General features: G+C 45.0%; 1 protein-coding gene across 1 annotated transcript in view; it reads left to right on the top strand.

Moving 5' to 3' along the window:
* The first annotated feature begins 3,126 nt into the window (after positions 1-3,126).
* LOC144163620 (uncharacterized) overlaps positions 3,127-16,795 on the top strand; it is a 30,885-nt gene continuing 17,216 nt past the window's right edge. The window contains exons 1-4 of the mRNA XM_077694430.1: positions 3,127-3,264; positions 6,156-6,262; positions 7,547-7,588; positions 14,925-14,963. Coding sequence (XP_077550556.1) covers positions 6,188-6,262; positions 7,547-7,588; positions 14,925-14,963 — 156 coding nt within the window. The 5' untranslated portion in view covers positions 3,127-3,264; positions 6,156-6,187. The remainder of the gene's footprint in view (positions 3,265-6,155; positions 6,263-7,546; positions 7,589-14,924; positions 14,964-16,795) is intronic.

The raw sequence follows: 16,795 nt of genomic DNA, 5'->3' as shown, positions 1-16,795 counted from the left end.
AAAAAAATGATAGAAAAGGAGTTGTGTATAACAAACCACCAGTAGTAGAAAAAAATTTGTAGGGAAACATTTCAAAAACACGCCCTAGCAAAAATTCCGACTTGCACGGAAAAGTTTGTGCGATATTAAAAAAAACATTTAGCATGCGCGGGGCTAGTGTCATGCGGTGAAGCCCAACCTTCATTCCAAAATGTGATATTTTAGGTTTTTCCCTGGAAGAAATCTGGCGGTTTGGCATTGTCAGAGGTATCAATTTGCCCCGGTGTAACATAAAAACGTCTTGTCAATCACTGGCTGCATTTACGGCCAGCACAGTATTTGGGACAAGTGCGCAATCCGGAAAAACATGCATAAAGTTCAAAACGGAACTCCATGGTTGATGCTTGTTGACGTTGACTGTCAGTTATCCCCCAAAACATAAAGTTGTGCTATATTATCATCTTATGACTCGCAATTGTAGCCTTGCTTGCAGGAATGAGGTGCGATGCCCTAGAATCGTGCCCTGCAAACTTTGGCCGAGTAGCTGCAGCATGATGAACAAGAACTGCACTACGAGCCTCCTCCATTGCAGTACCACGTAACATTTTTGAAATGAAACAGTGCAAAACTTACTGGGGACTCCGTTCGAATAGACAGTTGAACTAAGATGCAACACTAGGCCCCCAGAGATGCCCTCGTATGGAAAACGAACCTGGCAGATGAACAGCTGGCTGTGTGTAAGGCCGTTTTGAAGTGCTGCCCTTATCGGAAGAGATTTCTGGTGACTGGGCGTTATCTGTTGACTTGCATTGAAAATTCATAATGCAGAAATCGGGTTAGGGTTGGGTGAAATCAGGAGTGGCATGGTTTTTTCGATGACCAGTCGTGACGTTCAAGGTGCCATGGCAGGTAGGCTTGAAATTGGCGTAGTAGCGCCAAATATGAATTTAGCGTTGTAGAAACGAAACGGAACTGTTGTAAACTGTTTGCGAATGATTCTGTGGTAAGTCGAACTACAGCACGACTGAAAGCAATGTGCGCAAAGGCAGAAAAACTGCCTAAAATCATAAAGCAGCTTTGCAAACAGGCACTGCTTCACATTTCCAGCCGATTTCAGGGATTCTTACTATCAGAGTGCAAACCTGATGATGAAAGTTCGTTTGCTGATTTGCAGTATTCGTTTTGCAGATGAAAATTGTTTAGTATTTTTTGTTTGTCCCACGTGATTCCACTAATCGAAACATTCAATTTGATACTTTACTCACCCTGGAAGCATCCTTTGAATTTTACCCCAATCTGTGACTAGCCATAACTGACGAAGCGGTATACAATTAAGCTTATGTGTGTTGCCGGGACTTAATTGCTAAAAAAAAACCAAGTTGTGCATACTTGGTTATGCCAGGTTGCAAGCGATTGCACATGTAAACAACAAGGAAACATGCGTGTTGCACATGGGTTCGCCATGACATGTCTAGTTATTTTTGCAATTTTCGCACATGTGGCGCTGTTGACCGGCGTCAGGAGAGACACCTGTACCATAATTAGGCAAGCATATAAACGAAAGCAAATCCACTCCTACGAACGCGGTGAGTTTCACAGTCTTTTGAGTCAGTTGGATATGCCACAAGGTGTTTTTTGAGAATCCAGAACGGGACCATAACCATAAACAGCCTCAATGTAAACTAACTGAGCGCACGGCACTTTGTTCAGTGGTCTTTGTTTCTCTCGAGTGTCCCAGCGCAAGCTCGAGCCTGAATCTTTTTCGCCATGTACACTCACTCGGAAAGAGAGCTGAAAACGGACCCAAAACTCAAAATGACCCCAGTACTTAAATGGACTCAGAACTCACTGGAGCTCAAAACTTCTGAGTCCATTTTGAGTTAGCTTGAGTTAGTTCTGCGTCCATTTGAGTTTCGAGTTCACTTTTTGCTTTGAATCAATTTTGCATTCTCAGCCCGTCTGAGCAACCCACTCGGCCTCAGAACTCAAAATGAATTCAAAGCAAAAAATGAACTCAGAACTCATACGGAATGCAAAGTCCAAAGGAACGCAGAACTCAAATGGACTCATAACTCACTGAGGCTCAGATGTTATGAGTCCATTTTAGTTTTAAGGCCGAGTTTGTTCTGAGTTTTGAGACCATTTTGAGTTCTGAGCCCGAGTGAGTTGAGTTCATTTTGAGTTCTGAGTTCATTTTGAGTTCTGAGTTCATTTTTAGATTTGAGCCCGAGTGAGTTATGAGTTAATTTTGAGTTCTGAGGCCGAGCGAGTTCTGAGTACGAGCGAGTTCTGAGTTTTGCGCTCGTTGTGAGCTTGAGTTTGAGTTAGCTTCAGAATAAGTCTATGTGGTGATTCGAAAAATAAATTTGGGAGTCAGTTTGAGTGAGCCCGAAAACTTTGCCGAGGTATGGCCCCACACCTCAATATATTTGAGCGGGAAGCTGACAACCACTACGGGTGAGTAGCTGTATTTTTATGAAAGAAACTATATAGCCCAATCACAAGAGTCGAATGACGACACAGACCGCAGGAAGAGCACGGCCCCGCGAATCCCCTCTTCTCCGAGCCAGCACACAGACATATCCGATGTTGAATGAGCTTCAGCTGTGGATATGTCATTTCTACAATGGGGAGTCCTAGGCCACGCATAATTTAGTGTGTTACGTTACAATAGGGATGCAGCGGCAACGACAACATGTACGCAATTCTACTAACATACAAAATCCACCAGCACGATTCCAGCGTAGCGAATTCTGCAAAACACAGATCGTTAACGGGACGTTAAAATACAACCCTATGGCAACTCCACTGGCAAAAAAGACTACACCAAACAATATTTTTCTCCTACCGCAAATACTTTAACTTACAAGTGACAGTGGCATTGTTTGTGAGGTTTGATATTTCTGGCAACATGCTGTATTTCAGATGGAGTAAGCAAGAGTTAGCAGGAGTCTGGCTGGCACGGAATGTATACTACGGGAAAACGGGGCAGGTTCGCTCTAAGCTAGCCAATCAAATGGCAAAAAAAACGAAAAGTGACACCGGATATACTTGATTTTTCCGAAAGCGCATGAACCATTCCGGTTTTCATATATAAACGGCCTTCTTTGTTCCGAGGCCTGAGAATCTACACCATTTCTTTGTGTCATAAGCTCGAGCGAGCAGTGCACAGAAGTGCTTGACAACTTAAGCTTTAAGAAACGGAATCGGTCCAAATGATTAACACACTGACAAGAAGTTAGTACACTGTGGGCCACTTAAGCTGTTTTTGAAACATTTTGTTGGGTGAGTATAAGCCACACAAAGTGTGATTTTATAATATACTGCCTGTAACGCATATTGAATGTGGTTGAGCAGTATAACTGTACATCGCTTTATTCGTTAGTATGGTTGTTGCGGGAGGGAGATATAATTTCCCTATGGATTCCCCGCTGTGATTGTGATAAGAGCTGTCGAGGTTTCGCCAGCCAGGACGCCATGGCGAAGGGGGGCCGGCCGTAGAAAGTGGTCCCAGGGGACGGGAAGTGAAATAACTGAAGGGCTTCCCGGCCGAACAGTGGCAAAGCTTCACGTGCCGGCCTTGGCCCGCGGGGGGAAGCTCGAGGCACCCAAATTCTTAGGAACTGTTTCGCCCAGCCTTGCCACCACTTATGGGATCGTTGTATGGAGCGGTGTTTGTTTGTTCTGGTGGGGTGGGGAAGTCGCGACGGGCTGGGGGCACCGGAGCGGACCGTTGAGAGCTGGACGTCGACGAGTGAGGTGGTCCGGCGTTTGAGACGGAGAAACCGGCATGTGGCCGAACGCGTTGCAAGTGAGGAGTGCAACGTTTACTGTGCGTTGTAGAGGAAGCAGAGTGTGGTTGGAGAATAAACAGCGAAACAGCCTTCCGTCCTGCAACGAGTCGCAGTGTCCCCTCACGGATTGTCACGAACCTGAGCAAAACGGGACTAGAGCCTTAACTCATCCGTAATGCTCGCAAGACTATGCATGCTAGTATAAAGGGTTATGTTTTATAGGCTGTACCTTTTTTTCGTCTCCGTTCGGTATATTTAACTATCTGCCACAACCCCCTGCAAATTTTTTACATGAACGCGATGCCCGAGATTGCTGGGATGACGCATCAGTAAGCGGCATTTTTTTTTCACTTAACTTGTAGCCTTTACGTTTTCAAAGCGCCTATATAACGCGATGTAATCCAATAACATAGCCATGCAAAACTGACCCCTCCTCCACAAAGAAAGAAACAAAGCCCATGAACGTTTCTAATATCATATTTCTTGGCGAATTATGTAGTAGTCGCTCTGGGCATTTTTGTTCCTGCTCCGAGAACACCCTCCGCACGGACTGCAGGCGTAGGCACCGAAAGGAGCAATTGATAAACTTGTCTAACTATGCTGTGATATAAATCACTACACCAGGCAAAATGCGCCAATACGGTAACAGTGTGGACACATGGCGCTGTACTTCCAAGCAATGTGATCTTAAATGTGGAGGCATTTTGCTCTTGATTCTCAATAACGGAATCTCGGCTACTCTTCATTCTCGCCCACTTCCATTCCGGCGTTCCTGTTTCAGCATTCAAAAGGTTTTAAGCTTTCTGAATGCGTGTGTATTGTTACTTTTTGTTGCCTTTGCCGCTGCTCGTATTGTGTTTCTGGAACTAAAATATTCTGCTTTTTTCCAACCGCATACAAAAAATAACAAAGCCCTTCCATTAACTCAGGAGGGGTAAACTGCGCTACGGGAGACGCTACACAGAGAGAGGTACACAAAGACAGGCGCAGAATAATAATTAATAATCCATTAATATTAAGATGGAGGACCAGCGAAGCTGTATTGTAGGGTGACTGTGTGGATTTATGTATGATGATATATTTTATTGATCGCATAGAGACACAGCCATAACTTCCTTAGAAGTGTTTGTAAATTATTTATCAGAATTTTATTTGTGATAGTTCTGATAAACAAGAGTTATATGAGTTTTCTTTAACCATACTCAATCCGTAGGCGGCCATGAATTGACAGCCGGAGGGAAATCTGTAAGGTATATAACTTCACTGGGAAGTAATATATAATGACAAATAAACGAACCTCGGCGCAATGAAAGAGTCGCCTTAGCGGCCAATTTAAGTAGATCTCTTCCTAAGATACATTCGATTGAGAGATACAGAACATTTGACACTAGGTCTCTAGGGAGCGCGTGTGACCCGATAGACGTACCCAAGTCTGGTGGGTCCCCTGCCGAAGACAAATTCGCTGTAAGAGCGCAATAATATATAACCATGGTGTATTGAAATTCAGATTTACATTCAGGTTTTATTAGCAATTCCTTGGAGAGTAATGCAATGGGGCAAACAAAAAACACAAAAAGATGTCCGGAAGTCAATCCCTATCAGGGCACGTGTTTCTAAAGACTACGTAGTTTTAAATGAAAACAGGCGGTTGCAAGCGTTTAGCATCGAATCATTAGCGCACAAAAATAAACTGCAAACAATAATTTGTTAAACGACGTACTGAAATAAAAATAGTAATTGTCAGGCTAAAAACAATGTATTATCAAGTTTGAAACCGTTATCCAAGCGCAATCTTGCAGTAGTTTCGACAGCTTATCTTTCAAACCTTTCTACACAGATTTTGTACTTCTCACTTAGCAATAAGAAATCATGGGGCAAAATGGAATGATGTAATTAATATCCGCAGCGCGTAGGAGATCCTTGAAAAAATATATGTCAGATATTCCTGATCTGCTGTTTTTACGGAGTTTAACTTTCCGCAAATTGTATCATGAAATTTCGCTCACTTGTAAACTTCAAATTAATTGGTGCAAATTATTCGTGATGAGTGATTTTTGTAACATAGTTCAGAAAAACAAACTTGAAACTCTGCTCCGGGCTTGAAAACACCGTCGGGGCAACAGCTGCAGTTCTCAATAGAAATATTTCTCACACATCAACCCGTACTTACAGAATCAGAACTGGAATGCGTGATCAAGGGTGTTTTGCACAAAAGAAGCTACGCAACTCTTCACAATTGCCATAACCGAGCAGTGACCGGCATACTTACCGAAAGTGTTGTTTCGGCGAACGTGCCTGCTCAAATAAAGGGAAAATTTTTTTCAGCCTTTGAATATAAATCGCTCAGTACTGTGCTTTTCTTCCTTCACTCCACATCAACAGGAAACCTTCTAACAGATCCCTACCGGAGTAGAATGAGTGGCACAACAATAACCGTTGGATGTACGAACACTACTGTATGGCTTCCGAACACGGCCAACTTGTTCCTGGTAATAAACCTGAAATATATTATTTTAGAGACACGGAAACACATTACCGACCCGTTGTTGCGCATGTAACCTGCGGAGGCTGCATAACGTCATTAAAAATGTGTAAATGTAGGTATCTCACTTTTACCCATGAGAGTGTTTCACCCCGCGCTCTCATAACATCTATCTTCATACCAATATCTAGAAAAGTCTTGCTATCTGGTAGTACATCAACTGGCGTAACTGTTGGGCATTCAATGGTGAAGAGAAATAAAAAAAATCAAGGAAGCTCACACTAACGCGCAAGACGTAAAGGTAGCGAAGCTGTACGCAACCTTTACGACCATCACGAAGGTGAAGTCCACGATTGCAGCCGATTTGCATCTGTGCTGCGGCAACAACCTTTACTCCATCATTGTTGCTATAAGTGTGACCTTCCCTAATGTTTTTTTGAAGTGATAATCCTTGGTAGGGGCGTACGCTATGACGCGTCTTTATCGGTCCAAGCAAGTGTTGCCACGATTACTGCGAACGCTACAGTATTTTTTTTGCAACTCTTGGCCAATCTCCCAAGTGGGTGTGCTTTGCCTGCAAACATGCGCCGGTGACGCTGGGTGTTCGTCGCGAGGCACGCACACATGAGCGCTCGTCATTTTCTTGGTTTGATAACTGCCAGGTGGTCGCCGCGAGACCCGCGCTCACGTGCGCGCGCTGGGCTATTACTTCGTGTTTTTAACTTCGGACACGAAAAATTACGGTTTGCTAAAGAGCTTCGCTCTTTAAAAATGATGTACCTGCGACACAGCTCTTAGCGTAGTCAGTCATTGCGCAACGCTACAGCAGTGATTTCACGAAAAACAAACGCGTTACTCCCGATTTTTGGGAGCTTGAGCAAAAAAAACAAAACACGTTTTCAAGTCATAAGGTAGCGTCTTTGGGGACTGAGGAAGGTGAAGAGTAGCCCGCAGAGTAATTCAAAATAGCTTGACTTTGCCAATAGGCCTGCAGGCATGCATCCTCTCCGTAACAGGTCTATCTCCACATTTGTATTTACACAATATATCCTAAACCTACAAATCAGTAGTAGGAAAGAGAACACCTGCGTTGCAGTGGCAGCGTGAGAATGTATCAGCAGTATTGCCAAGCAGAGGTTTACTGCATGGGTCGCCGCTTGTCCCAACGCCCAACTTCTGTTGTATAAGCATGTATAAGCATGGGTTAGATGTACAAGCATGTGTTTTGGCTGATGGAGCCATCACCCTCCACGTTCCGTTGAACTAACAATATTTTTTCTCCCTCCTGCAGTGCTTGAATCACTTGGACGTCTGCGATAAGCCAGTTGTCACTGTGAGTTATGCAGTTTCCAAAAAAGAGGAAAGAAAGCCTAGAAGGTACAGAGTTTTGGTAGTTTGGTAACAAAGTGTCAGTGCATGGCAAATACAGAATTTTCTTCAGGAAGAAACTTTTATCAAGATCACAGCACCACGAACATCTTCACTGTCTCCGCCACAAGAAACATGACATCTCCACACGACTTCAATAGTCAAAGCTCATGACTAAATTTCTGTCAGCAAACTCTCCACGTAGGACCTTCTTCATGAACCATGTCTATTGTCGTTTTGAAGCAGACGTAGGAAAAGGAGGCGCGAAACGCAGCTTTCGTCTGTGGGGTCTGGCGTGCGTGTGTATGCGTGTGTGTGTGCGTGCATATATGCGTGGGCGTGCGTGAATCGGTGTTCATGTGCGTGTGCGTGTGGTGTGAATGCGTGCGTGTTCTTGTGCGTGTGTGTGCGTATGCGGTTCAACAATGATTCGCTTAGAGTTATTTGGTTACTGAACTCTGAAAGATAATTCAGAAGCAATCTCAAGTGATTCAAGTAATTTTACCCTGTTTCATTTTAATAAGGCGCCACTCATAGCCCACGCACTCTGAGGCAAAAAGGACCGGAACTTTGTCGTTTTTTTTTTGGGGGGGGGGGGAAGTAACTGACTTTGCAACAATCATTATACCTTTCGGGGACTAAATGTCACTAGAGGAACGGTTAGACCGCCACCCGGTAAGTTCGTTCCCACACTTGCCTAGGACGAACGGCTGGACGGGAGTCGCAGAAAAAAACTACAGGTATGGAACCACCGACTCCCTAAACGGTACCCAAGCAATCCAATTCGCTACCACTAGGCCACGTGGCCAGACAAGTGGTTTGGTAGAAAATGGGCATCGAAGTGTAATGTCGTCAATACTGTGCACAATGCGGCGATTCATTGCAGCTGGTTTCCGAATTTATATCCATGCAAGTGATCGTGACCGGCCTTTGCGCTTAGTGTTTTGCTTACGTTAGGAACTATTGATCAGCTCGATTTTAAGTAGAGCCTCACAATCATATTTTTTTTCTCGCAAAGAACAATCAACTCGTCGCCTTGTTGATACGGGTGACTGGGTGAACGGAGGGCTCATTTGTTTCCGCACAAATTAACACAAACGAAGTATATTCTTAGTGTTCAATACTTATGTTCAGTGCTCTAGGTATCGTATGGGAAAGCGGTCGTCTGAGTGAGTGTCAGAATAGGGAAACAGACCTTTTTTTTCTCCATAGGCGAAACCAAATTCGGCGTTGCTTAGTCTGAACTTTTAAAGTTAGTGTTGCTAGACGATCGGGACTGGAAAATGCAGCAGGGTCTCCCGTCGGTTGCAGCATTGTCATAGATTTAATGCGCAAGGCATATACACCGAGGCATGTATCGAGTATAAAAGCTAACTTCAAAACGCCCAGCTGTAGCGCGCAATTTAAAATTCGCAGTTGTTGTCTTCAGCAACTAATGCGTTTTTTCGCGTCGGGTAAACAAATACATATTCATTACGATTGCCCATTTTCACTAATATTTGTCTTATTGTGGAAGCGATTGAAACCTTTCAAACGCCGTTATTACCTCGAGCTGATACTATGCAGTACAGCGTATTAACATAACTTCACCGTAAAGCGTTTGCCTATTGCGCTTCGCCACCACTTGACATTACCCGCTACTTGATTTAGCCCATGCGCTTTTCTTATAATTAACATTAATATTTTCTTCCATTGTACTATGTAAAAGGAACACTGACTGCAATGACTTGTGTTTTGGAAATACAGAACTGTCCACAGACTTATCCGCGAAATGGCAGCAACGAGAATGAATGTTGCGCGGGGGGGGGGGTGAACATTGATTCCGGCTTTCCGGATTTGTGCACATGGCACACTCTGCCGCAGTTACTACATTTGTAGCTGAACAGTTCCCTTCAAAGACTAACGGTTGTATTTGGTTCCATTTTTGCTCCCTTTTGCCAAATAGGATGTGTACATTCAGCCTCTAACTACCCATCAGACGTTTGTGCGAATGCGTTCGATGCATCGGTCCTGAATGGGTAGTCTGAATTCCGTCGATAAGGCAAAGGCTCACCTTTATCCGGTCCGTAAGCCAAGGATTCAACATTCTTCTTGAACCGCGCTGTATTAAAACTTCAACAGACAAGGAAAGAGCACACAAGGACGGGACGAAGCGCGAACTAACAACTGATTTATTTTGCACAACACACACAGTTATACATAAAAAAGATAGTGGTCCGAAACAACGTTATCAATTGATAACCAGAAAATGTCAACCGTCAAAAAAATCGCGCCAATCCACCCTGTTAATGTGGTTGGAAAGCAAAGCTGTAGACGGCACCCACAGCGATTATCCATGCGACGTCATTTAAATTCACTCAGGTTCCTCTACAAATAGTACGACCAGAGAGAAGTGAAATGCCCTTAACCACATCGTTTATTACTTCAAATATTCTTGGTAAGGTTAAATTACTGCATGATGCATGAAAGGTGGTTAGTTGAGTTGTATTGGTGTATTACATGAGTGTAAACCCCTTTTTTATCCAAAAAGAAAGCTCAAACGCGGTGTTCGACGATCTCACTTTTCTGTTTCTTCCGCCCCTGACGGAGGCGACGAGATCGGCAGCAGAGAGGATGGTGAAGGAGGCGGTGGAAGAAATACTTCTATTGATATTTCTGAGCGGTGCACAGTGCGGCCCTGGGGTGCGGTTCCTAATTCACTGGAGCCCATTTGCAGTCCGCGACGCCTGTGCTCTGTCCACCAGCTGAAGCTTGGTAGGGAGAGAGGGGCTGGACACCAGCTTCTCCCATTGCTCTTTTTCAGTAGTTGACGGAAAGAGAGGAGGGTGTTCAGGGCTAAAGTCACACACCCCGGTTATGTGGCGATGGGTTCCTACTTCTGAGCAAAATTTACAATCTGCGTCGTAGCGATTCGGGTGCATTGAGTGAAGACGCGTCGGGTGTGAGAAGAAGCCGGGTTGTATGAGCCGTATGGTAGTTTGTTGTGCTCCGGAAAGGTGAGAGTAAGGCGAAGGTAGGGTCTGTCTCTGAAGGCGATAATGCTGGGTTATGTCCCTGAACGAGACAAGCGGGTGGTTGTCCTCGTGAAGCTCCATAGCAGTGGGGGTAATTCGTTACCCCCACATAGCAGCGTATTCGTTACCCTCCATGGAAGCGTGAGCGGGTGTCCAGATGAGCTGAATGCAACCGTTTGGGGATTGGTTTTTTAGCCCACGCAGTGCAGGTCCTGACACCCAACCCGAGTGGTAATTACGATAGGTTTGTTGGGATCCGGTGACTACCTTCCGAACCCCTGGCTGAGTGAGAGCCAAGGCGATTGCTGCCTCTTCTGCGACCGTCATGTTTTCTGTCTTCAGTGAGGCACACGCAAGGAGGTTGGTTCAGAGGTAGTCACTATGACGGCGTGGTGCTGCCCTCTATGTTTGGGGGCGTTTGTGTAGACCACTGCATGATCCCCACCTAGGGTGGTGTTGAGCGCTTGAGCCCGTGCTCGTCGGCGACCCTTGTCGTGTGAGAAGTTTATATTTCTAAGCAAAGGTAGCATTTTTAGTTCTTGTCGCCAGGAGTCCGGGAGTACATCAAGCGGAGTGACATTCTGTGCTGCCCAGCCAATATGGTGTAGGATACGGCGAACTGCCGCAGTTCTGCCCAACTGGAGCTTCTGGTTAGAAAGACCGCCCGCTATCAGCTCTTCCGCCGTGTTGTGGAGCCCCGTGCTAAGCAGCCTCTCTGTGGACGTACTCATGGGAAGACCAAAGGCTTCCTCAGGCGCCTTTCTAATCATTATTAAAAGCATTTTTATGTCCTACTTGCGGAGAAAAATACATGGCGTTGACGGAACTGATTCTCGAGAGGACAAAAGCTTGAAGTAATAAAAAAGTATCGGATTCCGCGAGGCTTCCCTTCTTGGTGGCAACTCGACTGCTCATGTGTATGATTTGATTGGTGCTTTGTTTGAGGTGCTGCAAGGATACGTCACTGTTGGCGTTGGCCTGGAGATGTGCGCCCAAGATCTTGATGGTGGAGCTTGAAGTGACGGCCTGGCCATAACGAAGTATTTGAATGTATTCCTTGATGTGTCGTTTGGCGTGAGGGTGGACGACTAGGACCTGTGATGTTTTACGTGAACACTAGAGTCCACAGGCTTTCGCACATTGGCGTACAAGAAGTGAGATGCCATTCGTTGTTGTGCAATTTAGATTTTTTGTAACTCCTAGCGCATGCGAAAGGCAGGCTCAGGGCCGCTAGACGTGCCGTGGGCGGAGCGCACAGTGGCACGAGAGGTCGCGTGACACTATCACGTGCAATTTAGCGACAATGCCGTGGGTAAACCCATAGATGTGCTTGGTGAGTGCACCCCCTGGCTTCCCTGTCTACGCGTGGGCTCGTAGCTAATTCGGTAAGACAACAGATTCTCGCTTTGTTCCGCCATTAGTTCCAGGTTCGATTTCTGGTTGTGCAAGTATATTCTTTTATTTGTTCGCGGGAGTTTCCTGTGGACACCAACGGTCGCGAAAGAACTCATGAGGGCTCGAGGTAGAAAGCTTTGCTTTAAAACACACCTCTCGTCTCTGCGCCTCTGAGCATGTGTAAGAAGTTCTACCTCGCTATCTATGAGGGTGACTGACAGCATGCTTATGCGAGGGTTTGTTTTCATTATAGCGAACTTGTGAATATTCGTGACAGGCAGACGCCACGTTAGTTAAGCTAAGCTTTTTACTTCTACCCTCAAGGATTGTTTCGTGACTGTTGGTGTCAACAGAAAACTCCTGCGAACAAATAAAAGAATTTACTGGCACTGCCCAGAATCGAACATTGAACTAATATAGTAACGGAGCATGAGCCCGTTGTCTCACCGATTGAGCTACGAGGCCACGTGGAAATGGGAAAGACGGACGGTGCACTCAGCAAACACCACTGCGGGTTTACCGCCTGCGTTCTCGCTGAATGCACGTGATAGCGTCACGCAACATCTCACGCCGCTGCGGGGTCCGCCCACGGCACGTGTACGGCCGTGTGCGCACCTTGAGCATACGATAGAACTTACAAAAATAAAAGGAAGCTAACACAAATGCATGCAATCTCACTTCTAGTACGCCAGTTTGCTAAAGCCTGTGGCCTCCACTGTTCACCTCGAAAATCAGAGCTCCTTGTCGTCAGCCCTCGTGAACGACATCAAATAAGACATTGAAATACTCTTTGATGGCCAGGCCATCACTCCAAGCTCCGTCATCAAGATCCTGGGCCTACATAGCCAGACCAACACCAAGAGTGATGATCCTTGAACACCTCAAACACAGCATCAATGAAATCATACACATGATCAAGCGAGTTGCCACCAAGAAGCGAGGCCTCAAGGAATCCGATACCTTTCGATTAATTCAAGCTTTTTCCCTCTCGACAATCACTTACGTCAACCCCCTGTCTTCTTCTCGGCAAGGAGGACAGAAATATGCTTGATATAATGATTATAAATGCTGTTAAGCGGGCCATTAGTCTTCCAAGAGTGCGTCCATGGAGCGGCTGCTTAGGATGGGGCTGCTTTACACGCTGGAAGAGCAGATATAGGGTCATCTTTCTAACCAGAAGCGCCCATTGAGCCGAGCTTCACTGGGTCGCCGTACCCTTCTCTAGATTGGCTGGGCAGCAGAAAATCTAACTCCGCCTGACGTACTCCCCGACTTTTGGCGATAGCCATAGAGGCGATAGCCATAGAGGCAGCCAAGATACTCTGCCCTTTGCCTAGAAACATAAGCCCCTCCCACCATGAGGGTCGCCGAGAAGCACGGGCTCAAGCGCTCAGCACCACCGTCGGTGGGGATCATGCAGTTATCTACACAGAGGCCTCCCAACATCGAGGGCAGTACTATGCGATCATCGGGGCTACCACCAGAGCCAACCTCCTTGCGCGTGCATCACTCAAGGCCCAAGACATGAAGGCCGCAATAGAGGCAGCCATTGCCGTCGCTCTCGCTTAACCATGGGTTGGGAAGGCATTCACCGATTCCCAACAAGCCTAGCAGAATTTGTAGTCGGGGTTGGTGTCCCGAGCTGCACTGCGTGGGCTAACAAACACTGACCAACCAGTTCCATTCAGCTCATCTTGACGCCTGCTCACGCTTCCATGGAGGGCAAAGAATACGCCCACCAACAGGCCTAAGCTTTCATCTCCCTCCCCCCCTGATGCTATGGAGCTGCACGAGGACAGTCACTCGCTTGTCACGTTCAGGGACATAACCCAGCATAATCGCCGTCAGAGACAGACCCTACCATCGCCACACCATGAACTTTCCACGGAAGAACTACCCTAAGGCTCATACCATCCGACGCGTTTTCACTCAATGCACCGCAATCGCTACAAGGCTGAATATGAATTTTGCTCAGAAGTACATACACTCCGCCACATAATCGGGGTGTGCGACTTTAGCCCTGAGCACCCACCTTTATTTCCTGCAACTACCCAACAACAGCAACTAGAGATGTTGCTTTCCAGCTGTCTCTGTCTACCCAGCTTCAGCTGGTGGACAGAGCACAGGTGGCGCGGAATGTATATGGGCTTTACTCTCCTGGCCCACCACTCTCCTGGGCAACCCTCGGGGACGTTCATAAATCTGAATAAAAATATTTCCTCTTCCATCTAATTCTCCATCTATCATTGATTTCGTCCCTTCTGTTGGCGGCGGCAGAGACCGAGAAGTTAGATCACCCAACACCGTGTTTGAGCTTCTTTTTTTATGAAAAAAAAAAACGAGTTTCCACTCATGTGGTGCCCCAATACAACTCAACCAAACAACGTTCATGAATCATGCATTGATTTAATCTTAGCAAAGAATATCTCTTTGAAGTAACAAAAGGTGTGGTTAAGTGCATCTCACTGGACTCTGGTTTCACTTTTGTAGTTAGTGAATTTAAGGTACGTTGCATGGGTAATCGTTGTGGGTGCCGCCTACAGATTTTCTTTCCAAGAAAATTCACAGGGCGGATTGGGGCGCATTTTTATTTCTGTCTGTTTTCCCCGTGCTATGAGCTAACTATGGGTAAATACACAACTTCAAACCAAAGTATTTTGGGGCAAGCTTTTTCAGTGTTTTTAATATGCATCTCCTAAGACTGCAATGGCTACAGTGAAGCAAATTTTAGCCCTCCCATCCTTTCCACTGTAACTTTGCCCATGTCGCAAAGGTGACTGCTACCGTCCTGCTGACTGTTGCAATGTTGACCGTGCCGCAGTTCTTTTGCGTGTGTTCTGCCAAGTGGAAATGCAGTGTGTACATGATCCGCATTATTCTCTCGCTTTTCAGTTGGGAACAGTCCTGCGAGGCCTTCTTGTGATGTTGTCGGTAAGCCAACCACCAACTTTATACCACAACTAGAAGTTGCAATTTGAAAGAGAAAATAATTGGTTGGAACCGTTTTGCAATTAGTCCCGCGACACTACAGCGTGTAGGAAGCCACTGCGATTCCACGCTGCACCGTTATTCATTGCTTGGAGGTGTAGGAACTTTATTTTACAGCCCAACTGTTCAATCGATCGCGGTGCTAAAAACTCGAGCGCTGACCGGGAATCAATAATCGTGGATTCTTTATATTTTTGCATCTTTAATATGTAACAAAACGCAGCGCGCCCTGCAGGCATCTGAGTAGCCATAGTAGATATCTTGTAGCTAAATGTACCACAGATGGTATTGTGCGACGAAGGCATCCAGATCCCTTTCGCGGGCACTACAGCCGTCAGCGAGCCATCAGTGTAACTACTATTATCAATCAATCAATCAATCGGTCTATTTCCCAGAAATACATCTGGAGAGGTTCATGGGCTAAAAGCAGACTTAACCGCTTTACTGGGCCCATGAACCCTTACACAACAGGGTCAGTATAACGCAGGGATCTTTTATACAAACTCTAACAAAATGAAACATATGAATACGCACTGATTTTCACACAATGAAATACACAGCAGGTAACAGTTTCAGTACATAATTTTGAAAAAAATGCAATTTCACAAATTCAAACAATATGCAATTATGCAACGTCATAACGCTCTGAAGTATAAAACATTAAAATGTATAAAATTCTATAAAATTTATAAAAACGCATCAAGGAAATGGGAATGACAGGGGAATGTATAACTAAAGAAATGGGCTATCAGCAAAACCATTTGCACTGCAGGAAGTGATGTTTATCAATCAATTAATGGCTGTTTCCAGTTTACTCTTTGGTGGCAAAACACTTTTTAGCTGTCCTAAAGAAAAATTAGCTGCAAAATTGTATCTATTTAGAATTAATGGCAAGTTGTGCTCTAGTGTTTGCAACTTGTAATTATTGCGGAATTTTCGCTGGTTCCAGTTGTCTGTGTTACGGGTATTTATAGGGTGAGTTTGGGCCTGGAGTGATGCCAAATGTATGAGAAAGTTTTTTATCAGTAGCGAAGAAAATTAGAAGTAGCGGAGAATTCGGGAGTCGTACATGTTATTTGCCTTGATTATGTTGTAACGTGGAAAGAAAGTACGAGTGGAACACGAATAATCAAGGTTTGCAATATGGCGAACAGCTTTCTTTTGTAAGATGAGTAGTTTATTGATGTTTTGTTTAGTTGTAGTAGTCCATACTAAGCTGCAGTAATTTATATATGAGGCAAATAAAGCATTGTAGATGTTCAGTTTAACTTTTTCTGGGAAGAATCGTCGCGTGCGCGCTATCGCGCCGGCTACAGAAGATAGTTTTTTACAGGTGGTATCTACATGTTTATTCCAACAAAGCTGGAATTGGAACGTTACACCGAGGATCTTGTGATCATTTACTAATTCTACATCATGACTGGCATATTCAAGTGTATATTTCAGATCAACTCTTCTGTTTTTTTTTTGCTGGGAATAAAACTGCTTTTGTTTTCGTCGGATTAACCTTAATTCTATTTGAACTTGACCAAGGAAATAATTTATCCAAAACCGCGTTACATTTGAGCATTAGACTATTGTCATCAGGACCAGAAAGAAGTATAGTACTTAATCGGCATATATTACAAATGTTGCATTTAAGTCAATGTGCGTAATATCATTTATATATAAATTAAAAAGCAGGGGACCTAGCACGCTGCCTTGAGGAACACCATTTAAAATTGGTAGAAAAATAGGCTGTTCACCAGAAATATACACTGGCTGCACAATGTTTT

This window comes from Haemaphysalis longicornis, unplaced genomic scaffold, assembly GCF_048455015.1.
Source record: "Haemaphysalis longicornis isolate Haplotype H1 unplaced genomic scaffold, Haemaphysalis longicornis Haplotype H1 scaffold_1, whole genome shotgun sequence".
Taxonomy (NCBI): domain Eukaryota; kingdom Metazoa; phylum Arthropoda; class Arachnida; order Ixodida; family Ixodidae; genus Haemaphysalis; species Haemaphysalis longicornis.
This window is presented reverse-complemented; position numbering and strand designations above follow the sequence as displayed.